The following is a 14331-nucleotide window of genomic DNA, read 5'->3' as shown; positions in this document are numbered from 1 at the left end:
TTTTGAAGCTGATGAAATTAATCCCATGAGTAAAGCTGGTACTGCAGCTGATCCCAGGTGGCTTTTTCCTCTCTTACTGAACATTTACACCCCCAAAATTAGAATATAAAATCCTTCAGAAAACAGTTTCAGGATCAACTCATCTTAAAAAAAAAAAAAAAAAAAAAAAAAGGCCAAAAGAAAAGTACTACCTACAGCAGACATTCTGAAACTAGATATTTTTCCTCGTCATTGGAATAATAATAAATAAGCTACGAGTAGTTTGAATCTTCTTGCACCTTCAAAGAGTTTTACTGCCACATCTTCCTGTTTTCTAAAGTACTTTTCTACTATGTTGTGGTTGTGCAAAAACAGCGGGAGGCCTTGATTGTGCAAAAAGCTCCAATCAGTTGGATCGTGTGCCATTGCATTTGAGAACAAAATTCTTAGCAGAATTGGGGCCTAAACATACCAAACACACAGGGCGCCCAAGCTATTATTTTACACAGGTTATAAAATCTCCATTGTCCATCCTATCTCACTGACTGTTTGTAACAACAGCAAGCAAAACATTTCCAGGTTAAATTTATTTATTTTTTTTTTAAGTTGGAAAGGTGGCTGTAAGATTTGTGGTGTAGAACCGGACCCACCATGTGGGCAAGGCTGAGAGTAAGAAAAACTTTCCCTGTGCGGTCAGAATGCCTAAGGAAAGCCTGTTTTAAACTCTTTTGTGTCTCATTTTCTCTTCTTTATTGTACCCTAGAGATAAATAAATATAGTAGGTTATGCCCTCAGCTGGAGTACAAAAATGTAGGTGTCAGTTCCTGGGAAGTGATGACTTCAGTGCAGAAGTGCTGGGCTCCAGGAATGCACATCAGATAAAACTGTAAATGTGTGCGTGCAGCTCCTATAAATGAATTGTAGCTCCCTCCACTGCTTTGCACTTTGGTGCTTATTGCTCCAAACTTCAGAAATTTTATGCACAATAACCTGTACGCTTGAATAAGTGTGTGCAGAGGTGGCCGTCGGCTGGACGGCTGTCTGGATGAGCACCAAGAGCCCGATGGCTCTTCTGTCATCCTGGCGTGCTGTGGAGTTCCCAGTTCTTTTGGTAAGAAAGAAATATTCCTGTAGTCCCTTTTTCAGTGTAAGCCTGAAAAAGAGGAGGGAGGAACCAGGGATGCTGTGTACGAATGAGCTCTTCGTTGTCCCCTGCACAAGATCCAGCGTTTCCTGCGCATCGCTGTGGTTTTGCAGCTTGCTGGAGTCAGGCAGGCGGAAGGGTGGACTGGAAGGATTAGTCCCTGCTGCCTGGGAGAAGTGGGGAATGCTGATGCCAGGCAGCTCCATCCAGATAACAGTGCTTGGGTTAAATGCAGTCGGTCTGTGTTGAACGCTGTGGAAGGAGTGCTGATGAAATGACTGTTGACTTTCCAAATTCCTATTACTGTTGAGTCCTGATCATTAGTAGAAGTCTGGGGATTCCCTCAAGGTTTGTTTTTCCGCTTCTGTGTTCACTTTGTCTTCTTTGTCTTCGTTTTCCTTGGAAGTGATCTTGAACAACAGCCCAAGCTCTGCAGATTTCTAGTTTTAGAGTGGTTCAAACTCCTAACCTAGATCCAGATGCAAGTTTTTTTGATCCCTTCTCCTCTACAGTAGGTAACACTACGTGTAGACAGTGCTTGGTCCCACACTTGGAACCTGGTCACTTTGCTAATTTTCCTTTTTAAATGCTTTTTGTGTATTGCTGCTGTCAAATTAAACAAGTCTTTCCTCTGTCAGTTTTGGTTTTGCCTTTTTATAGCATTGTTTGTTTGTTTTCTGCTCCAGTACTTGCAGTCCACTTCTGTCTCTACCTCTGCCTGATGCTGTTGTCCTCATTAATAGTTTCTGTCATCCACTTTATGCAAGGCTCCAGTCCATTGCACAATCTGCACATAGTATTTTCTAATTATTTGTAGTGGTCTTACAATCTGTAGCTACTGACATTCCAAAAGTAGGAAAATAATTAACAGTTCTCAACAGTTCCCGTCTAGGGCTTTAGCATTTGCTCTTACTTTAGACTTCAGTGCATTTTTCGTTCAAGTCACGTAATGGTCAGACCGGTGACTAAATGAGGTTGATGTTTTGCCTGTTTGAGAGAGTTGCTTCATCTTCCTAGAATATTTTGGATTTTATCAATTTAAATAACAGTATCATAGTTTGCATAGCTCCTATATATTCCATCTGCATATATATATATATATTTTTTAAGGAAGTAATGGATGTGTAACTTGCAATATTATTGTTGCTGTCAGTTCGTATACATGCTCAAGCCTAAAATAACTTTCAGTTTTACTTATTCTTTAAAGGGCTTTGATGCTAGCATTTGAAATGAAGGGTTTTTTTGTTCTCCTCCATGAAGCAGTTTTCTTCTTTAAAAAAAGAAGAAAAGAAAAAGGTTTAATTTGAAATTGAATCTTTCAAAGAAATCTGGTGGATTTTTAAAGCATTTTGTCTGGACAAAGATAAGTAATATCTAAGCATGTCTTTTTACTTATGTTAAAAATGTTCTTTAGGCTTTTGGCAAGTTATTTTTGACCTTTTTATTATATTAAAATACAGTATAAAGTATATTGAATTGAAATTCAATTCTATAACATATATAGATAAAAGGTCTATCTTATCATATGCTATAATGCACCCATATACATAAAAACTGTGTAAATAACAGAAAGAAAATAATTAAATATTGGCACCCCCAAATATCCTGAAGATCTGCACTCTAAATGTTTTCACAATTTTTCTTTGCATGCAAAGAGAATAAAAAAGAAAAAGAAACAAAAGGAAATTATGGTTTTTTGTTTCCATTTGTAGTAAATTCATATTCTGATATATCAGCATTCTTCATGAAATGGAAAGATTGTTTTTGATAAACTCTGTGGTCAGCCAGGATTATTTATGATAGATTTATTCTGCTTTATTGCCTAGAGATCTACTGGAAGAGCAATTGATTCTCATTAATATATAAATAATATATAATATGTATATAAAAGCATTACTCCATGTAATTCAGAGAAATTGGTCCAGATTTATTTCACTGAGACATCAGTATCTGACCTTGAGATTAAAGACTGTTTTGGTAACCATGCAGCGTTTTTACTTCGAATATTCTTGCCATTATCAGTGAACTGATCCAGTGTCAGGAAGTGAAATTCTTTCTGTGGTGTGCATTTTGAATACTTACCTGAAGAGGTGTTGGAGAGTGAAATTTGTTGAATGATACTTTGATTTGCAAGAAGCATGTGGTTTTTAGCTGGTGAAGAGCCTCACTTTTTTTTTTTTTCCATACATGGATTTATGGGCTTTTCTGTGATTTTTTCACTGATTGTGTAAAACATTTTGAATAGTAAGTAAAAATTGCCCAGTGGCAACGATGAGATAGAGTTGGAAAAGCCAAAGGGCATCTCTACCCACTCAAATATTTCAAACTTATGTCACCTTGTTAAGGCATGCATATTTACGTCACCGTAGATGCTTTTTTATTTTTTGATACCGAGCCTTTTGACCTTTAGGAGTGTTGAACTATTCCTTCATTGGCTACGAACCTGGCTTCACACTGAGAATTTCTGGCAGCTCTGCTTAATACGGACAAAAACGGGTGATCGCTGGGAGTGATTATTGCAACATTTATGCCGTCGCTGCAAACAGGCTGTGCATGTATCTGCACGTCTATGTGTGTTATGCTTTTCACTCTGTTTTAATATTGCTGAAAGAGCTAAGATGTTACTTGAATTGCTTTGGGGCCAGCTGAGGAACAGGACAAGAAGGGAAACTAGAGTATGGAAAAAACCCACCCCTCCTAGTAAAATGTCAACCCGTCGTCTTGCTCTCCTCCCGATGATTAATGTCTGTAGGACATTTGCCTTTCCTAGTAAAGATCTGACCCAAACCTGATTCAAATCAGGGAGGATTTTTCAGAGTCTTCGGGCTGGATACTGTTTCATAGGAGGTTAATGTTTTGTAAGGTTTTGGTTCAGTGTTTTACATTCACTGTTTTCTGTGAAAATAAACTGGTTATAATGTAAAGTTGTAGCTTTGAGCAAAGTTTCCCTCACTTTGAGGCTGGGGCTGAAGTTAACCAGGGTCATAAAGTTCAGAAGAATACAGTGAGTCCAGCCTTCCTGGGTTTGGGGCACAAATGGGTGATTTGCTTAGTTTTGGCTGGGTGATCTGAAACACTGGTAGAAACTAATGATTCTGTTTGTAACTTTTGTTTATTGCAGGCTGCAAACAGTTACCTGAGGGATCAGTGGTTCCATTCCTTGCAGTGGAAGGTAAGTTCTGCATTTCACTGTCTTCCTTGTCTGCCTCCAAGAACACTTTCTAGCGTTCCCTATTCTTTCATTGTAAGAGCCCTGAATGGATAAAGTCTTTTTCTTACAGAAGCCCTAAATCAGAACATGTATGCAGTTTCAACTTGTTCATACAGTGAATACAGGGGATAAATTAACTGGTTACATAGTCCAGCTTTATCAAAATATGACTGGCTTGAAAAAGCAGCCAGTATAAATTCACATTTAAACAGCATAGAGATTGGATGGTTTTGGTTTTGTCCGATGAAGTGTAATACATTACAGAATGACCTCAGCCTAATCATATGCTCTGGACTCTTGAGATACTTGGGGGGTGGGTTTGTTTGTTTTTTTCTTTTTCTGAGAAACTAGGGAGAAAGAGTGTCTTTTAGAGTTGCTTATTGTAAGTAGCATCAATCTGTTGTGCATCACTCTGTGTTTATGCTTTAGGATGATTTGGATTTAAAGGCAGTTTCCATTTCAGAGGTCTCAAGCACTTTCTCATTTTCAGTGGGAACAACGGGCTGATTGCCCCGAGTAGGGGAAGTGGATCACAGTGACAACATTGTCTCTCAACAGCAGTACATTCCTCATTGAAAACTGTAGCTGCTGACCTTTGGATGGAATCTCTATGGATCTTTGATGCAGCTGGAAACAAGTTTTGGCCAGATGCTGGATATGGTTGTCCTCTCTTGTCTTGCAGTGGGAAACACAAGCAGTAGCTTTTCAGCTCAGGACTTGTCTTCGGCAGGGTTTCAGTGAAGTCAGCCAGGTTGGCTGTGTTTAGCTTATCAAGATTTCAGCCTGCTGACAGCAACCACATGTGAAAATACAAGGAAGTCCCTCCCACCAAACTGGTTTTGTTGTAGGTGTGTTTGAGAGTTGCAAAACAGTTGTGTGGCAAACTACAGTATTGGTGTGCTTTGTATAGTGATCAGCATCTGGCAGAATCATATTCTGAGCGGATCCAGGTTCTTATCAGTAAGAGCCAAGTGTCAAGATCTCCTTTTCCAGACCACTGGCATATTCTCCAGCCTGTTACCCTGATTGCCTAAAGGAGTGTGGGACAGTAGTGCTGATAGCAGAAGGCTGGGCTGTGGTGTGGCACTTTTTATTTTGGCTTCTTGACAGTATCATTAACACAATACCTAGCCAGTCTTGCTTTTGTTGCAACTCCTGAGGTTAACAAAGAGCTTAAAGCTTGCAGAGACAGTATCTCCATGTGGCCGTTACTTTCCTTCCTGCTTTGGCAGGCAAGGATGATCAGAAAAGCGTGGACAGAAATGATGATGAAATTTCTTCTTCTACCTCACCCCCAACAAGGCTGGCTGTGGTACTAATGTGCTGGTGGTATGTGCCCACTTTGCTCTTGCAGTGAGGAGAAAATTGGGGTCGGAGGTGCAGCTCTGGAGAAAAAAAAAAAAAGTAAGGAGTGGTAAAGATGCAACCTGGTCTTGTCACCATCCACCCCATCAATTAAATTATGAAACTAAAAAAGCCTAGACGGAATGACCTGGCTTGCTTACATGCCTTTCGGTCATGGAGAGGGAGCTTTGCTCTGTGGGAGTTGTTTTTAGAGGACTATTTCTTAAACTTTCCAATGCTTCTGACCAAGCCTCTCATTTTGGGAAACTCTGAGTAATTTAACTTGTTGTAAAGTAGAACTTATTTTTGCTTCCTTGCTTCCCTCCCCACCCCCATTAAGTTAGTTTCTGAAAAACAAGTGAAACATTATCTTGATTTGAAAGACCTTCCCTTTACCAAGAATAGCAAGTAGCCTGTTCCCATAAGAACAGCAACAGGGTTTAGTCACTGCCCAGGTACTTTACACGAATAAATTCCTCTTTGCTAAAATGGAGGTAGTTTTGATGGGGTTTGTTGCTTAATAGTTCAGAGGAAGAGCACCTGGTAAATTCTGCTCTTTACTTTGGTTGATATTTGGCAGGTTTAAGTGAGATCACAACAGAACAAGAGGCAAGACAAACGGTGTGTCTGGAAGGGGAGTGGAGGAGCGTGGTTACATGGTCTGCCTTAGTGAAGTTCATCACTTTACTAGCACCATAGCCTATGACTTTAAGAGCCAGGTGCCAAGGTTCATCTCACTCCATAATTTGTATGGTTTGATGATTAAGCAGGTAGTGAGGGAACCCACAAAAAAACAGGAAGCCTATTCTTCTGGAATGGGTCACTTACACAAAGCACCAGCTGGCAGAGAGATCGCTGCAGCTGCATTGTAATTGGGTGGTTGTGCTGATGAATGATATATTTGTCCAGTGGTCTTAGAAATAATAGGTCAAAATGTTTCTGCGGGCATGTAGAACACAGATGCAAACTGGTACAGATAGCTGAAGCAGTTATTCAGGGGAAAACGTTCAACAGAGATGAGCTTGCTATTGTTCCTACTCGTATGGCGGAAGCATTTAGGGGGTCCAGCTGAGCCCAGAGCCCCACTGTACAAGGCACTGGATGTAGGTGGAGCAGGAGACCTTCACTTCCCTTGCCCTGCCCAAACAAGGCTGGAGGAACCCATTGTACAGATGGCAAACCGACATTCTGAGAGTTTCCAGCAGTGGGGATTGCTCCTTTTAATCTTAAAACTGGAATACTTAAATTATAATTGTGGGAGCAGATTCCTATTCTGTCAAGATCCTTCTGGCTCCTTTTCCTGTGCTTCAGGCCTTGGGAGTCAGATGCTTCATGTACTCTGAGCTACCTGGAAAATGGATAGCCCAGTGAATAGCTGTGGTGTTAAGTATTTGGGGAAGCTCTGTAGGTTCAGACACATACTGTTTACCCTTTGGTCTTGTATGAAGGTGGTAAGGTGCGTGAGAGAGCTTTAATGTGGTGCAGTTTTAAGGATTAACACGCTGTGGGAATTCAATTTGCCAGCCAGCACCCTGGAAGTAATTTTTGTTCTAGAGACAGACATTGAAATAAAAATCAAGAATAATTTATTTTTGCAGCCCAGAGAATAATAAAAGAGATGCTACAGATAAACAGAAATAAAAGAAAACCAAACACGTAATTATCTATGTTTTAGATCCAGCTCCAAGAGGTTTTATGTGTCATCCAACTAACTAGCTGTCAAGATGCTTACACAGCTTTTTAGATGTGACTTTCTCCTTGAATACTGTGCTCATTGAAGAGAGCATGGATGTAGGGACAGACTGTTCCTTATGTAGTCATTTTCAGCCCTCCTACTAAGGGTTGCTCATAATTCCTCATTTAACCTGGATATCAGTGTGTATCCCAGCTCCTAAAGGATTATTGGCCACCTCAGCTTATTTTTAGAAATCCTGATTTCCTTCAGGTTATAACTAAGGCGAACTATCGTTGTCCAGAGAGTAAACAGAACCTGTTAACAACTGTCCAGACCCTCAAATGTAAACAAATCATGAATCCATTGTGTAAGGGCTGTTCCTTTCAACCAAGGAGGTTGGATTGAAACCATGATATGTAATCTTGGGTATTTGGAAGCTGATAAATCGTAACAGTGTATCAATAAAGATAACAACACTTTCTTTGAATATACCAAAGAGAATAACACATGCAGTTCGTTCCCCTTTCTGGATCTAGGCTAGATACAGTGGTAACCAACCACTTCTGTAGGGGGTGAATACGGCTAAGCTTGGCTTGTGACTAGTAAAATAAGTCTGACACACAAATAAGCAAACATGAACCCACAGCATTTCTGCAGACAGTATCCATCTACTTTGTTGTTTGTTTTTATCTTGCCGTCTTTGGGCTAGGGATTTTCTACGTATTTGTATAGTGCTGAGCACATAGAGGTACCATCCTCTGTAGAAAACATTGAGACCTACTACATGACATGCTTAAATTATTAGTCATTAAAAGACTCACTTGACTAATTCAGTACCATGTTGCACTTGAATTAAAAGACATCAGTGAGGTCGCCTTCAGGGTCTTTAGGTCTTCTCTTGTGATATGGAGTACAGGTGTAGATCTGTATCTGTTGGGGGGAATACACCTGAAGGTAGGTTACACAGGGCATGTTGCATTTTTTGGCATGCTCGATAGTAAACTCTGAACACCACCCTCATTGCTGGATGTGGGTTGCTTGTGTTTTCTGTTTAGCTGAATGATGCAGCAATGAAGCATGTCAGTTGACGGCCTTTGGGGGAATGTCCTGAATTGACACAATACGGAAAGAACACACCTAGGTCTGCAGTAAAGCATGAAGTGTGACTCAAGCTGAGCTTTGTGTGCCTCTGACCTGGATCTTCTAGAAGGGCTTGCCTATATCTTGTCTTTTCCTATGGATGCTATTAACCAGTCCTCAACTGTCCCCGAATAAGTAGTGCTACTTGGTTAGGGGTTTTAGCCATCTGTTGGCATGGATAGTGCAAATGTGTTAATTGTAGAATTGTTTAGGTTGGAAGGGACCTTTGAACATCATCTGGTCCTCTCCCCACCCGCGCTGCCCTTTTTCTCAGTCAGTGCAGGGTATACTTTTGAAGTTGTGCAAGGTTGCTGAGAGCCTGTACAGCCAAGCTGTGAAGCCCCAAAAGAGGCACAGAATTCACGTGTGGTCTCACAAGCGCTGGGTGGAGGGGAGCAGTCACTTCCCTCATCCTGCTGTCTCTGCTTGTGCAGCCCACTATATGTACCCACCCCTGACTTGCAGTCAGCAATCACATTACCTTTGTTTTAAAATTAATTTTCTACACAGACACCATGTTTTGATAACCATGAATTGGGAAACTGGAACAATGCTGTCATTTGGGATTTGCAAATGTTTTGCATTGAATGCTAAACCCAGTAATGTTGGCCTTCATTCAAAAACTTTAATTTTGGATTAATACTTTCCTGGTTCTCATAGGGGTTGTTCTGTCTGTGCCTTCAGGAAATAGATACTTCCATACACAAGCAGTCCTATTAATTGCAAAGGGATCGACTGTCATATAAAGTCATACTTGACCTCAATGATGGTATGCTCTCTGATCTTTACTGCGTCCAGGTTATAAATTCCCTGTCCATTAGTACCAAATATTTTTTTATACAATAACTATGGGTGGGTATCAGTTTTTGTATCTAATGGTGAAAGTTCAGAGGGAGTTATTTTTCTGTGCTTTACCACTGCAAAAAATTAAGTTGAGAGAAACTGTTCTTGAAAGTGTGGTAAAGCCTTCCTTGTGTAAAGCACCTTTACGGTCTTGTCGCTATGGTAATGATTAAAAATAGTGCTGATACAGGAGTGGGGTTATATAGAATTTAAATGATGACATTAAAGAAATGTAGAGCCTTAAATCTCGGTAAATCATGCCTTAAAACTGTGAGATCAGGAAAAAAATCACATTGGTTGTGGTTAAAAAGGCCCATGTCTGTCATTGGTATTTAATCACCTAATTTATGATCTGCAGGAGGAAGCTTTGATACCCTGTGACTATTCAATAGCCCTGTGCTGCACTGTGTAGTGAAAATACTATTCAAAGAGCTCAGCAGTTCTTTGGAGTGGTAGTTCCTGGACTTCAGACCCTCTCTTTGGTGGTTACACAGCACACGCAACTGTAATTGTCTTGGCTGTTTCTGTGCTTTCTCTAGCTGAAAACCAGAGATACTCTCTCAGAACACAGAAGTTCCCATTTTCTGTTATTTTGAGGTAAAACAATAAATAATTGTCATACAATTAGGCCAACTATAGCTTTTTTTTTCTTTGTAATTTTTCTTTTTATTTTTGTGTCTGTATACGAGTCAATAATATATTGATGGGAACCTAAGCTGTGGAATTAAGCTTTGCCTTTCAAAGCCCCAGGGCTCTGAAAGTGTTGTGGGCTTTGATGACACACAAATTTTGGACGAGCAAGTTTCTTGCTTTAATGGATAAAAGGCAGACCACAAGTTTTTGGCTGGTGGTTTTACTCTTCTTTCCATGGAATGCATGGGTACTGGTTGTGGGAAACCACAAGCAGGTTTTTAAGATAGCCAGAGCCTGTCCCCTGCGGGACTTGGAGCATCCTGATGGAGTTTCAGGCTGGACTTTATACTCCATAGGGAACAGATGCAGGGTCCGAGCGGTGTGTTAATGGATGTGTGTTGCCGAGAAGAGAAGCTGGTACCAGTCAGAGCTTTCTAGTGAACATAGCGGGACTAAAAATGCATCTTAGCATTTTTCAGTTCCTGATGCACTCTCTTATGGTTACGTTGATGTTTACTGCCAAGATTTGTTCTTTTTTTGTATTTGAAAGGTAACGTGAAATGCAGTTGTGTCTGCCTGCATGGAGGTCTCCAGTGGCATCCTCTTGCTCTTCATGTGGTGATTGATAATACTGCCCAGCCTATAGTCTGAACAACCACATTGCAAATTCAGGAGCTACATCGTGGAAATCTTGTCATACAGACTTTTATTTCCATAATGTTTATTTTTTGTAGTTAAGTATTCTTCATGAGCACATGAAGTCCATTGGCTCTCTTATTTTCCCACACAAGTTTGACAGTCTTAGGCCATCTGTTACCAGAAGTCACTTGAAAAATCTTGGCCACGTTTTCTGTTTCTGAGATGTCACTTTGCTAGAGGTAACTGTGCTGTTGCAGCAGAAAGGCATTGATCTCACTTTGGGAAGTAGAAATGAATAGATGAAAAATAGACAAGATGTTGACAGAACTGCATCTAGACAAAGTTTTTTCTTTTTTTTTTTTTTTTTTTTTTTAATGAATCACTGGTGGTGCTTTAAGAACTGGAACAGGTAGAGAAGTTAGGGGTTTTTCAAGCTTCCACTGCCTTTGCATTGGGGAAATACCGCATTCTTTCTGGGGGACATTGGAGCAGGTTCGTTCCATAAGGTACGTCTGCAGCAGCCGCAGCTGATCACTGTCTGTGCTCTGTGCTGGCTTAACACGAATCGGTTTAGATCTGGGAGCTGCATATCTGTGTCAGCACAGCACTTTGTCCAGCCGAAAGAGGCTCTCGGCAACATGCTGATCCAGCCTGGATCTGAGCTGCTGCTCTGCCCTCAACCAGCCGTACGCACACATGGTTTGGATACCCGTAGTTGCCTCCTGCATTGCCAAAACAGACTTTTTTAAGGAGACAGAGCTCAAGCCAATTAATGGCCTAGTGGTGAAATCTGAGTAGAAACTATATAGTTATTTTCTATCTTGCTTTAGCAAAGTCAGGACCAGCTCTAAATTTTCCCCTCTAGACTTGGATGCTATCCTATTCAAACTAATATTAGGTCTGAAGATAGAAGGGTGTCAAAAACAGCTGAATAAACAGGTCAGCATGTTATTGTGTACTTAGGTCTCAGCTCTGAAGAGGAGTAAATACAATTGCTGGAGTATGTTGCTTCTCAGGAATGCTGAGCTGCTGGCCAAGAGGGATCCTCGGTTTTTGTCGTGGCAAATGGCTCCTCTGCATTATTCCAGGGCTAACCTTATGACTAATTCTTTGCAGTTCAGGACTTCCAGGTCATGAAGACCACTAGTTGCACCAAATTACAACTTCTCCTCTATAGCTGTCATAATATAGAGCGGCACCAAAATGAGTCTCTCATTCAGGCTCCTAGCTGCAGAAAAATCTTTTTTTTAGGAGATCTCTTAGGAAGACAGGACAAGGCCAGTAGTCTTTCCCAGGAGTGTAATTATCCTCTTCACGTGGTGCATTGGGTGTGAAAGCCTAACTCTGGGAGTTGACACATGCTAAGCGCCTTGTTAAGCTGCTGTCTTGGGGCCCAATGCTGCATTATGGATGTTATGAGGACTCTCGGTGTCAGAAGACCTATGTGAGCCTGAAGGAGCGAAGGGGATCTAGGCGTTGTTTTAGATTTCTCTTCCCTTTCTTGCAGTGTTGTCCTTATGTTTATTTCTTCCAATGTAATTAGTGTGTTGTGTGCATCATAGTATACATAAGGTATTAAAGGATTATAAAACTGCTGCTAATATCCATAAAACCCCTGAAACAGTATGTTGCAAGTGTCATAGCCTGTATCAGCTGCCCCAGCTCTTGCTGTAAGTTACGTGTTCAGCTTGTCTGTCACACCTTGTCTTTTGCCCCCCAGAATAGTCATTGTTTCAAAATTAGAAAAAAAGTATGAGAAAACCATGCTTGTAAAAGTATGCCCTTCGTTCCCCTGTCTTCATTAAGAAGCCATTGCATCACAGCTATTTACCATAGCCTGGTCTCTGGTGCTCTTTACTGTAGTATTTAAGATGGGAATACTAGATTAAGCTGTGTGACCAGAGGCAAGATCCATCAAGGACAATGGGGCTGTTGTGAGTGACTTAACTTGCATCACCCATCTCTGAACATGAGGCGGGCAGTGGTTTCTGAGGCGGGCAGTGGTTTTGGGAGCACCCCAGTGATCTCTGATCCTCTGCGAGGAAGCTAGCCTTGGGATCAGAAAACTGAATGCTGCGAGACTTGATTCATTCGTGCATGTCACGCAGCGTTTGTACAAAGGAGAAAGAAAACAAGTAAATTGCAAAGATTCAGTGGCATTTTGGTAGGCTAAAGAGTTGCAGGAGGTTTGGGGTTTTGTGCTGATGTGGCGCAATAAGATGCGATATAAAAACATGGAACAAAGTGAGGGGACTGTTTCAGATGCAAATGCTGCTCTGAAATCTGGTATCTCCTTGTGAGAAAATGGAAAATTCAGAGCTCCAAAGCCCAGTGATCTGAAGACAGAAATACTCTGCTTTTCTGAAGTGCCTTTAAGATGCTTGCAAGCATCATATCAGTATCTAGTATCTGTGCTTTCCCTAAGGCTCTGCAGCAGCTTTCTGACACAAACATGTTCCTCGAGCCGTGCACATCTCTCTTGCTGACGACATTGATGATGCAGGTGCACAAGAGAGAGAAGCCAATTTCAAAGCCATTTATGGTGTTGAAGTGCTAGAAACTCAGCAAAATAATACATTTGCCAAGGAAGAGAAAGTGAAACAGGTGGGTAAACGTCCTAGCAGGTTTTGCTGACTGGTGAGAGGGGAGGAGGGCAGGGAAAGCCGAGGGTGTCCACTGCTAGCAGTGGAGAGTAATAAGGAAAAGGGATGACGTGGCTTTTTAATCCGGTTTGCATATCTGGGAAGAAATAATTGCTTTGTGTGCTACTTGGTGCTATCTAAGCTTACTGGCATTTCCCAGAAAATAGAAGGGGAATGGATTCTTTTTCAGAGATTATCTTTTGTTAACAGTTTCTATGTCTAGCGTTAGTAGCCACTTACTCTCAATTTGAGGTGGTTTCTCAGGTGGTGAGTTCTTCTGATCGGAGTTCCTAGATGCCTGAAACTATTGGCATATGTTTTGCAGCCTTGCTGATGAGGCAGCATCCTGTTTTCTTGGAGATGACCAGCTGTCTCGTGCCCGAGTGGGATCTGAAGGGTGTAGTGTCAGAGTGGGGGGGGGTTCTGCACAGCAGGTATGCTGCCTGGCTATTCTCCACAGTGGCCTTGTGTACAGCTTTTTCTTTGGCATACCTGGTCAAAGTGCAACGACGATAAGATTGTGCGTGTTCTTTTTTTTCCTACGCACTATCTCTTCTCTGCAGTGGCAAAGTCATTTATTCCCACCACAGGCTGGGAGCTGGTGGATATCAAGGACTAGGCTCCACAGACACAGGCATCATGTGTGGAATATAAAGTGCATGAATGTAAAGGTATTAGGAACCTGGATCCGTTCGGCTTGGTGTCAGAGGCGTTCTGTCATGCAGTCAGTAATGGCGGGTCTCTGCACAGAGAAGCACACAGCAAGGACCGCACCTAGGTGGCAGTTAATGTCACAGAGCTTTGTATCTTCTGCTTTCTGTTTGATGCATGCTAAACTCCACAGTCATACAGTGTCTGCTATAGTTTATGTATTTAATGCTATTCTCCCCACTCCCCTCCCCATGCACTGCAATGCAGTTAGTCCACCGAAGGTTTTGGAAAGAGCGGAGTGTATATGGTACTCGTATTCCTGCTTTTCATCTAGTAGTCTACTCTCTTTTTTTTTTTCTTTAATGGAACATGATTTTGCTGACTTCAGCTCATACTGCATAATCTCAAATACAGGAGCACGTCAGACTCG

General features: G+C 41.4%; 1 protein-coding gene across 1 annotated transcript in view; it reads left to right on the top strand.

Moving 5' to 3' along the window:
• Positions 1–14331, top strand: part of CMIP (c-Maf inducing protein) — a 136843-nt gene that overhangs the window by 78774 nt on the left and 43738 nt on the right. The window contains exon 3 of the mRNA XM_075765927.1: positions 4245–4295. Within this exon, the coding sequence (XP_075622042.1) occupies positions 4245–4295 (51 nt within the window). The remainder of the gene's footprint in view (positions 1–4244; positions 4296–14331) is intronic.

Source organism: Balearica regulorum, chromosome 13 (genome assembly GCF_011004875.1).
Source record: "Balearica regulorum gibbericeps isolate bBalReg1 chromosome 13, bBalReg1.pri, whole genome shotgun sequence".
Lineage (NCBI taxonomy): Eukaryota > Metazoa > Chordata > Aves > Gruiformes > Gruidae > Balearica > Balearica regulorum.
This window is presented reverse-complemented; position numbering and strand designations above follow the sequence as displayed.